Source organism: Astyanax mexicanus, chromosome 18 (assembly GCF_023375975.1).
Source record: "Astyanax mexicanus isolate ESR-SI-001 chromosome 18, AstMex3_surface, whole genome shotgun sequence".
Lineage (NCBI taxonomy): Eukaryota > Metazoa > Chordata > Actinopteri > Characiformes > Acestrorhamphidae > Astyanax > Astyanax mexicanus.
Genome location: NC_064425.1, coordinates 44,807,787 through 44,829,465, shown reverse-complemented (window position 1 = coordinate 44,829,465; position 21,679 = coordinate 44,807,787). Strand labels below are relative to the sequence as shown.

The 21,679-nt window shown below is 37.6% G+C and overlaps 1 protein-coding gene across 8 annotated transcripts in view; it reads right to left on the bottom strand.

Annotated features, from left to right (window-relative positions):
* Window positions 1-21,679, bottom strand: part of frya (furry homolog a (Drosophila)) — a 117,236-nt gene that overhangs the window by 86,125 nt on the left and 9,432 nt on the right. For 2 of the 8 annotated variants that reach the window (XM_022668788.2, XM_049467255.1), the window contains exon 1: window positions 19,810-20,541. The exons of 1 other annotated variant lie outside the window; for it this stretch is intronic. In XM_022668788.2, coding sequence (XP_022524509.2) covers window positions 19,810-19,945 — 136 coding nt within the window. In that variant the 5' untranslated portion in view covers window positions 19,946-20,541. Of the gene's footprint in view, window positions 1-830; window positions 1,161-8,819; window positions 9,042-19,809; window positions 20,544-21,679 lie in introns of those variants that run through there. 5 more of the 8 variants (XM_049467259.1, XM_049467261.1, XR_007425345.1 and 2 more) reach the window with 4 other exon arrangements.

Genomic DNA, 21,679 nt, shown 5'->3' with positions numbered 1-21,679 from the left:
TGAAACTTCTGAGTGTCTTTACTGATCCTTAACACCTGAATGGTAGAATTCATAAATAAGATGATTTTTTGGGAAATTTAAAGGATTTTAAGAGCACCATATAGTGTGAAAAATACAGGACATAAGAAACTGGAATATAAATATATTTATAAAAATATAAAGCATTATATTTAGTTTATCTATATATGTGTCATATCGTACCATATCATAATGTATGTAATAATAAAGTTTATTTTTGATTTTGTTGCAGTAGTGTATTCTTGATATATATACTGATATCGCTATTGATATTAGTGAAAATACCATGACATATCGTGATTTTATTTTAAAGCCATATTGCCCACCCCTAATTGGAATATTTTTTCTAATATTTTTATAAAAATAAAATCTCAAAAGGTCACTTCAAGAGACAAAGTACCAATGCTATACAGTACTGATATCTCACTATAGCCCTATACATCCTGTCGGCTTTCTCGGTCACATGACATTGCGTTCAGTAGCTCCTCCACTTCCACTCGCTGTTGTGTTTACAGTAAGTGGATCTCCGTGGAAACGTGCACCTACAGTGTAGAGTAATTACGGTGTGCGGCAGTGGACAAATAGCAATTTTAGCATTTTATTAAAATGCGAAGAGACGAAACGAAAGATGTGCGTCGGGACAGGACTAAAATTACCGGAGGAGCACAGAGTTCAGAGAAAAACAGTAGATAATTCAGCCTGTAATTTTCTCAGTATGAGAAAAACATGTACATGGTCGTTCCGGACGGGAATAAAATCACAGAGGACCCCGAATAAAACAGAAAATTCCCCCAAGTCAACTCAACACGTACCCAGGCCCTTGATGAAGCTGACCACGCTCGCCTTGCTCCAGCACACGGCCGTGCCGTCCATGGTCGGGCAGCGGTGTACAGTATCCATGCTTTGCTGCTTTTCACTCGTCCCTTATATTAACCATTCCTACAGTTTCCACCGGCTCTCCTGCCCTCAGACGCCTCCTCCATCTCTCTGAGCTCACGCTGAAGCTCCTCAGGTATAAAGAGTTCCTCAGGAATCAGGAGGAATCCTCTCCGGCTTGTTTTCTGTTTCTCAGCCACTCTGAACAGCTCTGTGTGTACGAGTGTGATCACTCCGGAGCTTCAGGACTGAAGGTCAGGTTGGAATTTTTAGCAGGAGGCCCGGGCAAGTGTGGAGGAGTGACATGCTGCAGCGGCATAGCAGCCCGGCTATATTTAACACCGGGTACACACTATACTGACAGATCAACCCGGCCCACCACCTCCCACCAGCAGTGTAAACACCTCCCTATAACTCACACACACACACACACACACACATTCACACACCAGCGCCAGATAAACCATTCGGCCTCTGCCAGTGTAGCGAGCAACACACACACACACACATACACACACATTACACACATTACACAATTCAGGGAATTCTAGGAAATGCTTTTCACAGCACTACAGTCTTCAACTTCCACTCAACACACACTCTTACAAACTGTATTATTGTGAATTATGTGTATTATTACACTGGAGTAAAAAGCATTTGGCCTAGAGGTGAGCGATATGGCCCTAAAATAATATCACGATATGACCAAACACTGAATAAAAAAAAAACATATTTCAAGAATACACTACTGCAAAAAAAAAAAAAATTGAAAAAAAAAAAAAAGTTGTATTATTATTGCATACAATATAATACGACAACACCTCTAAATGAGATACTAAAAATAACCGATTTGTACCAGAAGTCATTGATCCAGAGGTGGAATGAAACAAAATTGTGATCTCACGGCCCAGTTTACAACCAAAAGAGCAAATGTAAAAATAGATAAATGTGAAAAAATTGTTTAAAAAGATGAAATAAAATAGAACAAAATAGATATCAAGAGAAATACACAACAATAGGGAGAGTAGGCGAGTAGCAGCAAAATGAAGTCCAGAGTGCAAGTTGTGCTATAGCAGCATGATAGTGTGAATTAATTTTATTATTAAGAGAGAAAAAAAAATCCAAAAATCCAGTTAAAACATAACCTTAACTCTGGTTTATCACACCTGAGTTCAATTTCTCAATCCACACCCAGACCTGATTACTGCCACACCTGTTCTGTTGACAAAGAGACCAAAGTAGACTTAAACTCTAAAGCTAAACATCAGCGTACCAATATCCAAATACATTCAGGAACAAAAGAAAATGAAATTATTTGAGATCTGTTATTGTAAAAAAGGTTATAAAGTCATTTCTAAAGTTTTGAGACTCCAGTGAATGAACCACAGTGAGAGCTATTATTCACTATGGCAAAAATGTGAAACAGTGGTGAACCTTCCCAGGAGTGACCGGCTGATCAAAATTACCCCAAGAGCACAGAAACGACTCATCCATGAGGTCACAAAAGTTAAGGACAGCTTTCATGCCTCCACCATAAGAAAGAGACTGGCCTAACAAAGTCACCAGATTTATTGAAGCACCACAAGAGCTTTTGAACATTAAAAAGGTTATTTAAATTAATCTCAACAGGCTTAAAGCTGTAACTGCAGTGAAATCAAGGAACGGGTCTGAAGGGGTTAAAAAACTTTACGCAACTTCTTTTCCCAGTTTTTGTTTCTGTATTATCAAATATCTGCTGATAAATAATGAACTTTGACTTTGAAAAGCTACTTTTAGACCAGACTGTTCTGCTGTAAAAACTGGAATAATCTGGGTAAATGTCATTTATAATCCAGATGAATCTAATCATTTTTATAGGAGGCTGTCCTTCTGTCCTTTTGTCCTTCTGTCTTTGTCTAATGTCAGCCTGTCTGTGATCGACTGAATTTATCTGATTCATGCTCTACATGGACAAAAGTCATGGGACTCCTGTTCATTGATTGTTTCTTCTGAAATCAGTAGAAGTAAAAAGAGTACTTTCTCCTGCCTTTATCCTGTTTTTGTTGGAGTAACTGTCTCTAATGTCCACATCTTCCACTGCTCCACAGTTTATTGCCGGATTTCAATTATAATTGTATTAAATTGCCAATACTTTTCTTTCTAATTCAGCAGGTCTTGCCACTGGGCTAAGCTAAGTAAACAAAACTGTAATTACCGGAACCCTGAGTGTTACGGTAATCCAGATGATATCAGCTAGTGGTTCATCTCACGTAGCTTGTTTTAACATGGAAACAGCTAGCGCTTAAGGCTGTGATTAGCGGCTAATGCTAATGCTGCTGCACCCAGCCTTAGTGCTGGAGAAACTTATAACACTGTACTTTAGTGGAGTGACTTTACTGCTTCATACAACCTATCTCTTATAATACATGCTACATAAAATCCACCGGATTATAAGGCGCACTGACAATATAGTCTAATAAAATATGCTATGTAGATTAAGGGATATATGCTTATATTAAGCAAAAAAATATCCTAATGGGGTAAGCACATTTTTCTTAATAAGATTTCCTAAAAAAAAAAGAAATTGCAAAGTCTTAAAATGAGTAAAGCAAGACTTAAATATAGCAAAAATCACCTACAATTTGGACAGAAGAATTTAGAATAACTTGATTGCTGACTTCCTGCTTATATGTGTGTGTGTGTGTGTGTGTGTGTGTGTATGACTACACCAGGCCGAGACGCTACATGTGATTCTGCAAACAAGAGGCTGACTCAAACCGAGCATTACATCAGCATTCAGTGAAGAGACTCTTAGAATGGAGCTGCTCCCAGAGGACCACAGAACACACACACACACACAATTAAACAAACCAAGTTGTGTTAGCCTAGCTTCCGGCTTCAGGGACCAAAGTACGAGCATGGGAAAACACACTCCTTAAAAAACCCTCCTGCTCTGTGAATAGAGCTAGTGTAGGACTGTACTCAACCTCCATATAAACACAGTTAATGTTCACACAGCAAGAAAAGAACCCCAAATCTGAGTTTCTACCAAATTGTGGACCAGAGGTGTTAAGTAATCTAATCTTTACATTTTAAAAATAGCCGCGTTACTCCTATTTCATTTCAGCTTGTTTTCATTCCGGCTTCTCATCGTTCAATAAAACCCCTATCTTGAAAAAATATTTATAGGTTTATGTTTGAGTAAAATGAACATTGTTGTTTTATTCTATAAACTACAGCCAACATTTCTCCCAAATTACAAATAAAAATATTCTAATTTAGAGCATTTATTTACAGAAAATGAGAAATGGCTGAAATAACAAAAAAATGCAGAGCTTTCAGACCTCAAATAATGCAAAGAAAACAAGTTCATATTCATAAAGTTTTAAGAGTCCAGAAATAATCAATATTTGGTGGAATAACCCTGGTGTTTAATTACAGTATTTTATGCATCTTGGCATCATGTTCTCCTCCACCAGTCTTACACACTGCTTTTGGATAACTTTATGCTGCTTTACTCCTGGGGCAAAAATTCAAGCAGTTCAGTTTGGTGGTTTGATGGTTTGTGATCATCCATCTTCCTCTTGATTATATTCCAGAGGTTTTTAATTTGGTAAAATCAAATAAACTCATAATTTTTAGGTGCTCTCTTCTTTTTTCCAGAGATATAGTTTAATTTTTATTACTTATCTTTAAATAATTATTTATTATGTCATTTCTGATGCAAAAACAAACACAACATTTATGAAGCTCTAGATATGACCCCCAAATTTCAACAACCTGTGTGTGTGTGTGTGTGTGTGTGTGTTGAAGTGAGAACACAACGAAAACCTGAGAATCTACAGAACAATCACCATCTCTATTAGTAAACTGCAGATGTCCTTCATCCCACAAAACACACACACACACTCTTCCACAACATCCACAGGCATCCATTATGAGTCCGGTAACAGAGTAAGGTGCTAATAAAGAGATGAGAAGTTGCTGAAAACAGACAGGTGAAAGCTCTGTGCAGTTCTGGCAGGAAGAAACTCGACTATTGTTCCACATTAAGACCTTCAAACATCCACTGACAACACCAAACCCCTGAGCCTGTGATAAAAACACGCTTCACACACTTACAGGAAGTCCCAACTGTGTACTTCACACTAATATATACTGTATACAGTATTTTATCTCCATTTTTCTCCCCAATTTACACTGCAGATTACCCAGCACACGCCTCCTCTGATACATGTGAAGTCAGACTCCGCCTCTTTTTGAGCTGCTGCTGATGCTGTAGCATTGCCGAGTAGCATCATCACAGCGCTAACGCTCGGAGGAAAACGCCTACAGCGACTCGGTTCTGATACATCAGCTCACAGACGCAGCCTTGTGCTGATCCACATCACCCTAGGAGTGATGAGGGGGAAGGGAGAGCGCCATCTACTGTACTGTACCCACCCAGAGAGAGCAAGAACAACTGTGCTCTCTCGGGGCTCCGGCAGCTGATGGCAAGATGCATAAGCATGATTTAAACCAGCGATTCTCCCGATCAATATTTATCCAAATTATATACTATATACTCGAAAACTAGTTTCAAAAACTATTATTAGTAGTCACTACGCAATTGAGACACACCCGCAGCCAAGCCTGTTCTCAACCATTTGACTTTGAGAGAGAGAGAGAGAGAGAGAGAAAGAGAGAAAACAGACATAGATAGACAGAGATTATACCTCAGTCTAAAATGGAGGGATTAAAGAATCAGGCTGAAAAATATTGAAAAATGTTTTTAATGGTCTGACCGATTCAGAGAAACAGGGAGATCATCTGGGGCAAAAGAGAAACAGCACTACCTTAAATGAGCAGCTCAGTAAAATCTAGTTCACGTAATACTAATTTCACTTAGTTATTAAGATGAGACATGTCCGGTGTCTAAAGTTTACTTCCTTAGATCTGCACTGAATCTACAAACAAGTAATAGAAACTTAAACAGATCAGCCATGACTATAACGTGTGGGACATTAAACAAAACAATAGAATCAAGGATCTGGAGGAAGAGTGGAGAGACACACAGTCCAAACTGCTTGAGAACTAGTGTGAAGTTTCCACCAATCAGTGATGGTTTGGAGAGTGATGTCTGTCATCTGCTGGTGTTGATCCACTGTGTTTTATTATCAAGTCTAAAGTCAGTGCAGTTTTGTTTTCCCACAAAATCTTACAGCACTTCATATCTTACGGCTTCCCTCTCCTGAGAAAAACGTTTATGAAGATGCAGATTTCATTTTCCAGCAGGACTTGGCACACTGCCCACACTGTAACAAAAAGTATTAATTGGTCTTATATACTGTCATATTCAAATTTTCTAAGACACAGATTTTTAGGATTTAATATTCTAATAATCATCAACAATAAAAGAAAATAAACACTTAAAACACTTTAGATACAAGATACACTAATATATGGTAAAGTTCAGCTATGATATCTGCTTTTATTTCTCACAGATGATATAAAAAGCATCCAGCTCCTCCAGCTGCACCCAAACATCAGGCCTTTCTCAGTTTTTAAGAATCAGCTCCGCCGCACACAGAGGGACTGTTCTGTTTCTGGGTCAGCGTCAGACACCAGCAGCAGCAGCAGCAGCACAACGCTCAACAAGTTCCACACCACCCGCCGAGTCCTGACTGGCTGAGGCCTGACCATCCCTCGCAGCTGATTGGTGGAGAGGGAGACTGGTGAGCTGCTGCTGCTGCTGTCTGGAGCAATCTGTGTCCCTACAGCTCCAGAGAATAATAAAGAAATACCCACAAAACCTGACGGCCACGCCCCCGTCCACTGTAGCGTCCAACATCCAACACAAGAGTTTAATAGATATAAATACAATTTTATCCATTTTACACAAAGAGTGTATTTAAAAAAAAAAAAGATTTAGTTTCCTGAAAAGACTTTAAAGAAGTTCATATACTGTAAAGTTTCTACCCTAAGAAATTACTACATGTCTAGACCAAGGTCTTTACATCTATAATAGAAAGAGACACAGACAGAAAGATGAATAGATGAATGGATCAGTGGATGGATGGACAGACAGACAGATAAACAGAAAAAGACAGATTAAAGGACAGACATATTGGGCGGACAGATGCAAAGAAAGGAATATGGAGACAGACAAGGACAGATAAATAGATAGATGAATAAATAAATGAATGGATGGATGTACTGACAGACAGTCAGATAGATAGACAGACAGAGAGATGGATGATTAGATTGTCTAATGGACAGAAAAAAGACAGATAGACAGATAGCTCAACAGAAAGGCGGATATACAGGCAGGCAGAGACAAATAGAGAGATAGACATGGATAGATAAATATGATGCATTATTGAATGGATGGATGGATGCACAGACAGTCAAAGGGATGGATGAATGGATAGTCTGATGGACAGACAGACAGGTAAACAGAAAGACATGATAAAGTAGGTAGATTGGTGGACAAGCAGACACACAGACAAAGATAGATAGATAGATAGATAGATAGATAGATAGATAGATAGATAGATAGATAGATAGATAGATAGATAGATAGATAGATAGATAGATAGATAGATTGTTAGACAGACAGAAATAAATACAGATAGTTGAACAGACATATGGTCTAATGGACAGACAGAGATGGACAAATTGACAGATGGATGATAGATTGACAGACAGACAGACAGACAGACAGACAGATAGACAGATAGAGTCAGTATGTCAGTAAGTGTAAAGTGACTGAATATGAACATGATGATAAATCCCTGCATTATGTAAAATCTTTAAAAGCTTTTTTCTCAGTTTTCTGTGTTAAACTGCACAGATACTCTCATCACTGATCTGCTCAGTAAAACGTGTGATATAAGAATCCCGTCCCTCAGCGAGGAGCTCAGATCACACAGCAATAAACCTAATCCTATTACCCAGTCCCTGAACGGAACAGGAGCTATTTAAATATCTCCCCCCGTCCCGCAGAGCACCGGAGATACGGAGCCCCCGCCGAGCTGGGGGTCAAAAGAGCACGGGACCCCCACCACCACCACAACACCACGCCAACACACTGAAACATCACGAGTACATCAGGATCTGGAGCAGGAGGACGTTCCTCAGACTGAGATCTCCTGAGCTGCACTTTTACACAGGTTAACCGAGCTCTGTATATAGTGCTCACCTGCACACCTCACCTGACCAAATCACCTGCCCACCCTCACCTGCGCACCTCACTTGCCCACCCCACCTCACCTGCCCTGATGCACAGGTCATACATCAAGATTCATAAACATAAACCATAAACTCAATCTTTAACTTAATTAATACTGTATATTTTTTTCTTCCTCTGTATAATTTTACACCAGGAGTAAAGCAGCATAAAGTTATCCAAAAGCAGTGTGTAAGACTGGTGGAGGAGAACATGATGCCAAGATGCATGAAATTAAAACTGTGATTAAAAACCACCAGGGTTATTCCACCAAATATTGATTATTTCTGAACTCTTAAAACTTTATGAATATGAACTTGTTTTCTTTGCATTATTTGAGGTCTGAAAGTTCTACGTCTTTTTTGTTATTTCAGTCATTTCTCATTTTCTGTAAATAAATGCTCTAAATGAGAATATTTTTATTTGAAATTTGGGAGAAATGTTGTCTGTAGTTTATAGAATAAAACAACAATGTTCATTTTACTCAAACATAAACCTATAAATAGCAAAATCAGAGAAACTGATTCAGAAACTGAAGTGCTCTCTGAAATATTGAGATATTATATAATAAAGCACTAAGCTTTTGCATGTTTACATGCACTCTTAAAACACTAGTTTTCCATGTACTATCTGTGCCAGGTACTAGTGTTTACCTATAACAGTGCAGATAAGTCCTGATCAGTTATAATAACAATAAACGCAGGTACAGTGTGTGAGTTTGAGAGCTGTAAAGACTCACTGCCGCTCCAGGATTTCAGCAGGGACTTGATGCTGATCTCGAAGAAGCCCGAGTCCTGCTGGCTGGCCATGTCTGTAGGCTGGGGGTCAGTTAGTCCTGGTGGTCAGTGGCTGGTCAGTGGTGGTTTGGGTGGGGGGCTGTTGCCCCTCCTGCCTGCTGAGGGCAGGTGGAGTGTGCTGCTGCCTCTGCTGCTGTCCGACAGAGATGCCGAACAATACTGCTGCTGCCAAGAACACACACTGCCCCTCCTCCTCCTCCTGCTCTTCATCATCATCATCATCCCCCCCTCCCTCTCTCTCTCTCTCTCTCTCTGCTGGTTGGCCGGCTGGTTGGAGCGGGGAGGAGAAATCCTCTTATCCCGCCGTGGTTAATTATAACCCCTGTTTGCTTGGATCTCCAGCCAGAGCGAGACGCTCACTATTAGCCGACAGCCTGACTGGACATCTACATATCACCACTGTCCAATCAAAAACAATCAATCTCCAATAAATCTTTAATGAATCTCCAAAAAAGCCAATTTACAGGAGAGATAAAAAACCTTCTAAACTTCTAAACTCAATGGAAGTCAATGTAAAATTAAGTAAAATTAAATATTTCTATTGGTTTGTTCATAAATATTTTTTTTGCACAGTGTAAGGGACAGTTTGTCTGTACTTGTTTTTCATTGGACAGAGATGATACACTAAAGAACCTGTACGAACCACCTGTACGTCAGTTTCTGAATCAGTTTCTCTGATTTTGCTATTTATAGGTTTATGTTTGAGTAAAATGAACATTGTTGTTTTATTCTATAAACTACAGACAACATTTCTCCCAAATTCCAAACAAAAATATTCTCATTTAGAGCATTTTTTGCAGAAAAGGAAAAATGGCTGAAATGCCAAACAAAAAAGACGCAGAGCTTTCAGATCTCAAATAATGCAAAGTTTTAAGAGTTCAGAAATCAATATTTGGTGCAATAACTCTGGCTCAAGACTTTAGACTCATACCATAGAGACTTAGGACTCAAGTTAGAATCATAACCCAAAGACTCAGAACAGAACTTGGTGACTCAAAACCCAATTCAGATTTATACATTATATACCCATAATTTGATTTAGATTTATATCACAAAGACTCAGGACAAGACTTGGAGAGACAAGACTTAAATTATACATCATATATGAGAGACCTAAGACTTTACTCAGACTCATGACCCAAAGACTCAGGACAGGACTTAAGACTTGACTCAGATTCATACATTAGAGGCTCAAGACTTGATTTAGACTCATACCACAAAGGACATGGAGACACAAGACTCAACTCAGATTTATACATCAGCGACATACTGCTATACCATGACTTTTAACTTGCCAATGCTGAACTCAAATCAGATCCACATCAGCAGCTTCAGCACTGAACTTCCATGACCTTCAGTTTAGAGTTCAGTCAGTGATGAGAGGAATCAGCTGACTGTCTGATCTCCAGAATCCCAAATATTTACCCCACGCTGGGTTAAATCAGATGCTGCATACCTGTCCTGCCCATCGCACTGTAAAACTCAATAACTCCAAACATCAAAAAGCTATGCTTCTGCAATTTTCTCAAAACGCTGCAACTCAAAACCCAACTCTAACACCAATCGATCAGACAGACTTCTAGGAATATTAGTCTGACTGAGGAGAACATCAGCACAGCACTTCTGCTGGCTGTTCTCAGTTTAGTGCTGACTGTCCAAAAATAAAGGACAGCAGTCTCTCAGTCCGGCCCCCCCGAGAAATAACCAATCAATGCTGCCCAATCAGTTATAAGTGGGTCTGGCCTCCTCAGACCTGCCTCTGTTATTACATCATTTTTTATTTTTCCCTGCTGTTTATGAAGAGGAGAATCTGATAGCCATGCATAATTGTATAAATACAAATAAAACAATTTCACAAACACCCTGGAGTTTCTGATAAAAGGAAAAAATAGACATGCAAAGGAAATCAGTACTTTTAAAATAAGTGATTTCTGACGAGATAAGATAATATTGCAATACTCTCCTTGCTTTAAAGAGACCTTCTAAGTTCCTAATAATATTGCTGATTTAAAGGTGTGAAAATTGTTTTATAATAAAATAATGTAAAATGAATTGTACACTCATACCATATGTACACTTAAGTCTGACTTGACTCAGACTCACACACCAGACTTAAAATGCAAGACAAACTTATAGACTTGACTCAGATCCACGCACCAGAGACTAAAGTCTTGACCCAGATTTCCACAATAGAGACTTAAGACTCAAATCAGAGACTAAATACTTGACTCAGACTTACACACCAGACTCAAGACTCGACTCCATGCCTTAGGATTCAACTCCAAGTCTCAAGACTTGACTCAGTTTCAAATCAGAGACTAGCGACTTGACCTCAGACTCATACATCAGAGAATAATGGCTTAAATCAAAGACAGAAGAGGTTCAAGACTCAACTTAGACTCATACAACCGAGATCTAAGACTTCACTCAGACTCATCCACCAGAAATGCAACACTTGACCTTTTTCCAAGAGACCTGGGTCTGATCTGGGACTTAACTCCAGAGACTGAACTCAATATTTAACTCTAAACTACCGTAAATATTTAACTCATTCTAAAGACTCAACTTAGAGTGGCATGAAGTGAACATCTCTGCTCGCTCTGAGGAAACAGTAGGTTTTTATGCTTGAAATTCAGCACAGCTGAGATGTTCAGTAATACACTGTATTTAAATGTTTATTACACTCAGAAGACACACAATCACAAATATCATACGAGTTTCTGAATCAGTGGGTCACATCTCTGCTGTGTTTAGGTCATTTCCAGTTCCTACACACACACACACACACACACACTACCCCACTCAGGACGCTGCTGCTGCTGTAATCCCCTCAGTCTCTCTCTCTCCACTCTGTTAACTACTTGACCTTGATTACATAATGCACTCGCTGGTGTTTATGGGGCAGGAGGCCATTTGTGCTGCAGTGAAATCCAGAGTGTATTGTTCTCAGGTGAACAGAAATCCTACCGGCCTTCCAATAAACGGAGGAAACGCTTATCGAGGGCAAACCCGCAATCTCAGCGTGTGGGATCCGATTTATAAAACCCTAAACGAGAAGTAAAAAGGGATGCACAGAATATTTGGCAACCGAAAATATTTGTGCAAATATTTTAAAATGACTTTATGTGAAAAAAAAAATAAATTATATTAAGTCATATTGCAGTGTTTCCTCTAATGTTAGGGTTTTTTTTAGCTGTGGTTTCAAAGTTCAGTTCATTTTTACATTGAACTTATGTTGAAAATAAATAAAAGAAAGCATTCAGAATCACTCATCATGCTTATTACCTTAAAAACTTTACTGTCTTCACAAACCGGCTGTTTTTTTATTTAAAAACTGACTCCCATGTGACTTGAAATCGCTGCTGTGGTAAACGTATGATTAGAATAGCACTGCAGAGGTAAATATATGAATAAAATTGCAATTCTGAGGTAAATGTATTGTGCTTTGCTGGTTTATTAAAACTGTTACTTGGATGTTAAAATTGGTGTTTTTGTAATTGTTTTACTTTGAAAAGCAAGACAAAATAATATTTAAGCTATATCATTTATGCAATGACAAAATGGATGAAAAACCCAGTAGCAGTCAACCAAAGCTTTATTTATTTATTTATTTATTTATTTATTAGTTAATGCTCCCCTAAACGTGGCCTTGTTTGTGCCTCCTATGTCTCCGCCTGAGTCTGTAGTGTTTTCGCTTGTGTTCATTTTGTAACTCCGCCCCCTCGTTACCTACTCCCAGGTGGTACCTGTTTCCCGCATGCACAGTATTTATAGCCCCTTTGTTCAGTGTGCGTTTTTGTCATTTTTTTGTAAGTGTTTAGGGTCTGTGAGGTTGCTTGTTTCATGTGCTCAGTCTCAGATATGCAAATAAACAAATATATCTTTAAAAAAAAAAAAAAAAAAACTGACTTTATAAACAAGGCAAAATGAAAAGCTGATTAGTGGATCGAACACAAAACACATTTAAAGACATATATAAAACAGATCTCTACTGTAAATAACAGGACACTTAAATAACTGCAATCTCAGGACTGTCCAGCAGAGTTAATCCAGTCAGATTAGCCTCTGGCTGCTCAGGCTTCTCTTCAGTCCAGATTATTACATAACTCCCAGGCCGAGTTATCTCCTCTCCAACTAAACCATTAAACACTCGCAGCTTAATGTGGAGGATGATGGACTGAAAAATGCCTCAAATCACGCAAAACAGCAAAAAGCCCACTAACACAGCGGTACACTCCTAAAAATATGTTATTTAAAAGATACTTTAAAATTCAAATAATTTACTCTTGATGATTTCAGCACAGCTGTTAACTGAAAGCCTGAATTCCAGGTGACTCTACCTCATAAAGCTGACCCGAGAAAATGGTAATGCTAGTTTGAAGAATGTGAAATATAAAACATATTCTGGTTTGTTTAATAATTAATTACATATGATTTTAAGCACTTGGACATCAAAATGGCAGCGATATATGACAACATAGCAAGTAAAGAGCAGGCAAAAAGGGTCAAACAAAAGAGATCCAAACTGGTAAAAGGGCTAGGTTAAAAGAGTAGTTTAAAACTGAAAAAAGGGTCAGCGATGACAAACAATCAGTACTAGGGCAAGGCAAAAGAGTAGTCAAAAACAAAAAAATGAGTCAGAAATCAAAAGAAAAACGCTTGGTAGAAGAGCTAGGAACTAGATTCAATATCAGGCGAGGAGGAACAGAAACAGGGGGGTATTCATACAAACAGGACAGGTGTGTGTAATCAGAAGCTCGGTGATTCAGAACACCATCAGCAGAGACCGGAAGGTCCGGTGTAAGTGCATGCTGGGAGCTGGAGTCTTTAGTGTAGTCTTTAGTATCAGAGTTTATGGGAGGCAGATGGACAATATCAGTACTGACTCTTTAGTTTTATATTTATATTTATATACATTAATTATATCTATATATAATATAATATTATATTTCAAATCAAATCAAATCAAGTCAGATTTGATTTGATTTGATTTAATATTATATTTATTTTTTTTATTTAGTTTGAAGGATCACCTGTTACACTGTTGTCATAATATGTTGGTAAAAGCTGACAATGCTCAATCCACCCCCAACACTCTCTAGCCGTAACCGTTGTGCTGTTATTTCCATATTTCCATTTTATGAAAATTTCGGCTATGTTAACGATGACGTGGGACTATTTCATTGCTCTGTGCTCAACTGAATGTTGTGGGGAGTGATGTGTTTCCCTTCTCTCCCTCTGAGAAGAGTAAATACAGATAACTAAAGCCTGCCTGGACTAAACATTCCATAATAAATAAATGTATATACAGCTATATATATATATACAGGAAATATACTTCAGTTTCTGAATCAGTTTCTCTGATTTTGCTATTTATAGGTTTATATTTGAGTAAAATGAACATTGTTGTTTTATTCTATAAACTACAGACAACATTTCTCCCAAATTCCAAATAAAAATATTCTCATTTAGAGCATTTATTTACAGAAAATGAGAAATGTCTGAAATAACAAAAAAGATGCAGAACTTTCAGACCTCAAATAATGCAAAGAAAACAAGTTCATATTCATAAAGTTTTAAGAGTTCAGAAATAATCAATATTTGGTGGAATAACCCTGGTTGGTTTTTAATCACAGTTTTTTTTCATGCATCTTGGCATCATGTTCTCCTCCACCAGTCTTACACACTGCTTTTGGAGAACTTTATACTGCTTTACTCCTGGTGCAAAAAATTCAAGCAGTTCAGTTTGGTTTGATGGCTTGTGCTCATTCACTCTAAAAAACAGAGGTACGATAAGAGTACTTTTTTGTACTCGAAGGTACACTCTTCATAATTGTCCCCTCAAAGGTACAATATTGGTCTTTACAGGGTCAGATTTGTTCCCTCTGAAGTACAAAGTAATTTCTAACAGCAATAAGTACAAATTTGTACCATTTAACCAGCCAAAGGGTACATTCAGCATTCTGTATCACTGTACTAATAAACAATATATATTTTAATTGCACATTTTTCTATTTGAAAGCCAGACAATTGTGGATCATCAAGTTTTTGAGCCATATTTAGTTGATCATAATGTTTATAGTTTTTATAATCTTTACTGGCACAAAAAACATGGGTACAAAAAAGGACTTTCACTGAAAGGTACTTTTTTGTACCTCAATAAAAGGTACAGCCCCAGCGACAAGCTTTGTACCCTTTTAAGTACAAATCTGTACTTACTTTTCTTAGTGTGTTCTCACTGCAATTCTATTCAGAAACAGAACAGAAACTATTTAAATTGAGGGTGTCCAAACATTTGCATATGGCAGTACTGTTCCTAGAACATCTATGACGGTTACATTTACAGCATTTGGCCGACATTTTTTATCCAGAGTGATTTACATATGAATGATGTTACACTGCAGTGAAAACCACGAATAATTCATGTCCAGAGACTCTTAACGGTATATCTGCTGCTGTTGATCCACTGTGTTTTATTTTTTTTTAGTCTAAAGTCAGTGCAGTTTTGTTTTCCCACAAAATCTTCTCTCCTCTGCTGACAACTTTTAATGAGATGTGGATTTCATTTTCAAGCAGGACTTGGCACACTGCCCACACTGCCCACACTGCCCACAAAGTACCAATTGGTCTTATATAATATTCAAGTTTTCTGAGACACTGATTTTTGGGTTTTCATTGGCTGTAAACTTCATAATCATCAACAATAAAATAAATAGATCACTCTGTGTTTAATCCATCTATATAATATATGAGTTTTATATTTTGAATGGAATTACTGAAATAAAGTAACTTTTTAATGATATTCTATTTAAATTCTAATAAAACATTAAATCAACCTCTGTCTGACACCAATCTTTACATCTAAATAAATCTTTGAAAATCTATGCTTTGTTTTTCAGAGTTGATACAGTATTGGCAAACAAAATATCACAATACTTTGATACTTTTTTGTTTAATAATTTCGAGTTATTTTTTTAATTCTTTAAAGTTTAAGGTAAATACAAGAAACAAGGATAGAAGACACCATGAAAATATACAAAAGGGAGAAAAGGAAAGAAAGAAAGAGGGAAATATATATTAACCAGAGGAGAGTTGATCACAAATTCTTACAGTTCTTTTACATTTCTCATTTGTAGCCATTCTAAATTATTTTAAAAGTTAGGTAAAGTCTAGTAAAAAAAAAACATTGGTATTGAGGACAAGTATTTACATCAGTGAATGTAGTATTTACTTAATAAAATAAAAATATTAATAATATACTCTATATCTAGGTCAATGTGTGGAAAAAAAGCAAATTACATCTCCAAGGTTAAGATTCACAGACATGTTGGTTTTCTTTAAAAAGAAAGAAGCAAAGTCTCGCCAGCATTGGAAACGATGGAACAATAAAAAAATGACAAAAGAAACATACAACTATACATATTTTTAAATTTGCAACTCTCTCATTCGTAGGATATTTGTTGCGGAGTATTTTTAAATGCACTTCCCTATCTCTATTTGGCAATACTTTGGTACTTCAGTACTTTGAATATATACAGATGAGCTCAGAAATGACGTTTTTTTATGTAAAGAGGAAGCCAGTAATGAATGATATTAATACAGAAAGTGGAAGATGATGAAGAGCGTGAGATCTCACTGCTGCTTCTCTCTGATTGGTGCAGAAATGTAAAAGTGGGCTGGGAGCAGGCCGTGTGATTAAGTCATGAGCAGTGGTGGGCGGAGCTCTTCACATTAAGAGCTTATTAAAAGCATTTATGAGCTCTGCTGAAGGACAGGAATGTGAAACATGTCTGTGCAATATCAGAACCTGCAGTCCTTATCCTACACCATCCGTCCTCCACCCACCACTTTACTTTCACTTCAGCTTCAAACACACACACACACACACACACACACACACACACACACACACACACACACACACAATATATTCTCACCCATATTTCTGCAGTTCAGTAATTCATCAGTTTAGCAAACTCCAGTTCTGATGTAATCTCTTACTCAAATACACAAGGCTTTATATATAACTGTGATCCGAACTTTATAACACACTCTGCAAGGCACGACCTGATGCTCATCGCTATCTTACACCTTGTGTACAGTCAATTTTCTCACGCCTTGAAACAAGGAAATGGAAAAGGAAATAGCTTGGCTCCGCCCACTGCACAACAGTAGTGCTAGAGCCATTGAGGCAAAGGAACAGCTATTTTTTTTTTTACTAATTTAACATGATTTAAAACACTTTTAATCGTGTTTTTACTCTTTATTACACACAGACTTCCAATGCAATGGAAATAAATAAATAAATAAATGGATATTTTAGTTAATTGAAATTATTTCCTTTATAGATATATATAAATAAAATATTAGAGTCTTGTTTTTTGTGCATTATAGACAGAAAACAGTATTCTTACTTTTTTTTCATCGCTTGAGATAATTCATGTCTAAATTTTTAGAAATATCATAGAATGCAAATATTCTATATGACACACAAAAAGTACTAAAAGTGTTGGTACATGTGACATTGCACGGCCAATCAAAGTCATTTAATGTTCCCTTAACTTTATATAAAAACAAGGACTGAAAACTGGATTCAATGTCCATTTAGTAAAAGCCACATTCAGTTCCTTATAGAACCTGTATTTTAATAATTCTTCAAATAACTTTTAAATTAATAAGTGGAGTTGGAGGAACCTCCCCATAATATAAACAGATACCACTTTAGAATAATTTATAACCCTTATAAAGGGTTTATAATTGGTTTATTAATTAGATTATTAAGTATTGTTGATTAGGTTGTAAATGCCTTAACAACACATGAATTGAAAAGGCAACAGTGATCTGTTGTTTGCTTAGTCGTTTAATTTATAGTAAAGAGTTAAACATACTTACAAATATATAATAATAGGACATGTTTAATGCTGATTAATGGAAAACACAAGAAAGATCTGAGGTTTGACAGTAGAATTGAGTGTGGAATCACTACTTTGCCGTTTTTTAACTCACTGTTATACACATTTCTATCCATATTTCTTTTTTTTATTTAATAACTGATTATTAATGTGTTTTAAAGTATTTGCAGCTTAATTAATAACCATTATTAATCTCCTTTATAAACCATTCATAAGCCCTTTATAAAGGTAGTCTTATTTTAAAGTGGTACCTATAATTCTAATGATCTGTTCACTGGTCAGACTGGTCCCAGTCTACAGGAAGCCACTACTCATCTTCACCTTCACCTTCAGCCTGATTCAGCCCGCTGCTCACCCCTCTGAGAGAGATTGTGTATCTGAGCAGTGATGTGTGGGGTAGAAGTGGAGTAAGTGAGGTGTAAACGTGGTGTTTTAATAACGAGACTCCAGATTCCTGAGCTAACCATTATAAACATGACTGGAGGGTGAGGCATCTGACACTGGCCTGAGAGTAGTAGCTGCAGTCTGTCGGTGACGGTGACTTTGGCAAGGAGGTTTCAAGAGCTAAGAGATAAATTTATACAATAATGCACTCGAGATTTGTGCTATAATGTGTAATATCAGCACTGCTGAGTACTGTAGATCAGCACAGCAGTGCCGATATTACATGTTATAGCACGAAAGAGTTAAAGAGGAGGAGAAAATACAACCATTTAAAATAGTTCCATTGCTGCTCTGTTTGTAGTTGTGCTGTTTGGCTTGTAAGCGCTGCATCGTTGCTAGGTTACCTGTATGTGGCGGAGTACTGTAATACATGGAGAGCTTCAATTACAGTGCATTACCGGCTGATAACGGTACTCATAGAACGCTTCTCAGCCAATCACACAGCAGGGTCGGAACTAACTGCGGTATAATGGTATATATAACACTACAAATATAACTTTACGTAAAATTATCACATGTTCAAGTGTGGTGTTGATTAACACATCCTTTATAAGAGTAGTAGCAATAATTGCAATGTGGACATGTGCAATCATAGCCAAATCAAAGATTTCCATTACAATTTAAATCAAACTTACAGTGTCCTGAGTCTTGATGCTCGTTGCTATCTTACATCCTGTCAACAGTCTATTTTCATGTCTTGTGCGTACGCTGTTAAAATAGCGTCAGAGTTTAGGAATAAATCTACACTGATGGGTGTGGTGGTCTGGAAGTGATGTGTGTTTAGGTAAACTTCTGATGTGTTGCTATTTTGACAGCAAAAAAAAAAGGTGCTCCACTGACTGATTAAAACCTAGACAACAGTCAACAGTCAGCCACCCAATCCTTCGTTAACTATGCAGAAGCAGCAGAGTGCAAATCCAGCTTTTAACTCAACAATAAACAGAATAAAAAATAAAATAACATTGCTGTTCCCTTGCAAACTTGCAGGTCAGTTTCCTCTCCTGAGACACGCAAAATGCTGCACTGTTAAGATACGAACACGCCAAAAGTCAAAGCTAACCTGCCTCTTACAAAGAATGATGAATGGCACAAAATGACCAAACCCATGATTAATTAAGAGAATAAGTACATGCCTATACAATTTTCAATACACAGATTCCAACAATAATATTATGAAATCATGTATTGTTGACTTCTGGTGACTTCTGGTTACAACCCCAATTCCACTTAAATTGGGACTTTGTGTAAAACATAATTAAGCCCTTAATACAAATATATAAAATATCAATCAACTAAATACAAATAATAGCAATAATCAATACCAAACTCACCATTAGGTGCTGCGCTAGTTAAGACTATAGGACTTTAAAGCCTTCATATCTCTGGACTCTGATTAAGCCTATAGCCCTGGACTACACAGCAATTTAAATGCAGATTATTTATCATTAAAAAATAAAATCTGTTCTATATTTAGGCTTAATCCCCGTCCAGGGAACCAACAACCACCCTCAGATCCTCAGAATCCCTCTCAGATCGTGTCTCAGATGCTGTGATTGGTTATCAGCAGATCACCTACATGTCAGGATGGTGGGTCTCTTCTTCGAGCGCGTCTTCCTGAACTTCCAGCGGAAGTCGCTGTTCAGCAGTAGGTCTGCAGGTGGGGTGTCGGGGTGATCCGGAGTGACCCGGTCCGGCTGCTCGGGGTCCGGCATGTCCAGCTGGCAGAGAGCCAACTCCACCACTCCTCACCATTTACTCTTCAGAGGCATCGGAGTGTGTTTAAGAGGAGCGGAGTTACTACTGATTCAGCTCTCTCTCTCTCTCTCTCTCTCTCTCTATTTCTTTGCTCTCTCTTTTTCTCTCTTAGTCTCTCTCTTAGCTCTTCCTTGGTCTGTCTCTCATTCTCTCTCTCTTAGCTCTCTCTCATTACTTCTTTGCTCTGTCTCTTTCTCTCTTAATCTCTCTCTTTCTCTTCTTGCTCTCCCGTAGTCTCTCTCTCTTTCACTCTCTGAGCTCTCTCTCATTACCTCTTTGATCTGTCTCTTTCTCTCTTTGTTTCTCTCTTTCTCGCTTAGTCTTTCTTGTCCTCTTTTAGCTCTCTCTTTCTCAATTTCTTAGCTCTCACTCTTTCACCCTTTCACCCTCTCTCTTTTTCTCTTAGTGCTCTCTTTTAGCTCTCTCTTTCTCTCTTAACTCATTCTTTGCCTCTCTCTTTCTCTCTCATTTAGCTCTCTCTCTATCTCTCTTTTTACTTTCTCTTTATCCTGTGCTGTCGCTCCTGAGCGCATGTGTGTGTATGTTTATGTGAGTGTGTGTGTGTGTGTTTTAACCCCTCCCTGTCCTCTCTAGTCAGGGCAGTTTAGCCAGTTACAGCCCAGCGGCTCATAGAAATGGGCAGGTGGAGGATGACTGGTCCATCCCACTTTTTTTTTTTTTTTACAGTGTAGAGCGTGTGTGTGTGTGTGTGTGTGTGTGTGTGTTCAGTGGGAGGAAGTGTGTAGTCAGGCGGATTGTATGTAGCGTTCAGAAACTCCCATAACTGGCGGCTATCACAAACAACCCATTTCCTCCAGTCACTCCAGTTCCACAGGGCTGAACTGAGCGCGCTCAGTCTCTACAACAGTACAGCAGTATGAGCCTGGACTTGTGCCAAATATATCTCATGGATATTCATATATTACATGTCCAAATATTTGTGGACACCCCTCCTCTAATGAATGCATCAATTTATTTAAAATTACACCTACGTTTGAGAAGAGTTGGGGAGCTGGAGATGAGATGGTGGTGATTATTCAACATCCTTTAATCAATAATGATTTTCTTGTCACTCAATACAATAAAATCCACACAGCAATGTTCAGAAAATCTAGTAGAAAGTCTTCCTTAAACAGTAGAGACATTTACTTGACCAAAAGCAGAATAAACTCTTTTTTATACATCTAATTTCACAAGAAACAATGAATAAATCATTATTATCCATAAATTAAAATCCATTAAAGGTACTATTAAGGAACTTGAAATTAAAAACCTCTGGATATAAATATAATCAAGAGGAAGATGGATGATCACAAGCCATCAAACCACCAAACTGAACTGCTTGAATTTTTGCACCAGGAGTAAAGCAGCATAAAGTTCTCCAAAAGCAGTGTGTAAGACTGGTGGAGGAGAACATGATGCAGAGATGCATAAAAAAAAACTGTGATTAAAAACCAACCAGGTTTATTCCACCAAATATTGATTATTTCTGAACTCTTAAAACTTTATGAATATGAACTTGTTTTCTTTGCATTATTTGAGGTCTGAAAGCTCTGCATCTTTTTATTTGTTATTTCAGACATTTCTCATTTTCTGTAAATAAATGCTCTAAATGAGAATATTTTATTTGGAATTTGGGAGAAATGTTGTCTGTAGTTTATAGAATAAAACAACAATGTTCATTTTACTCA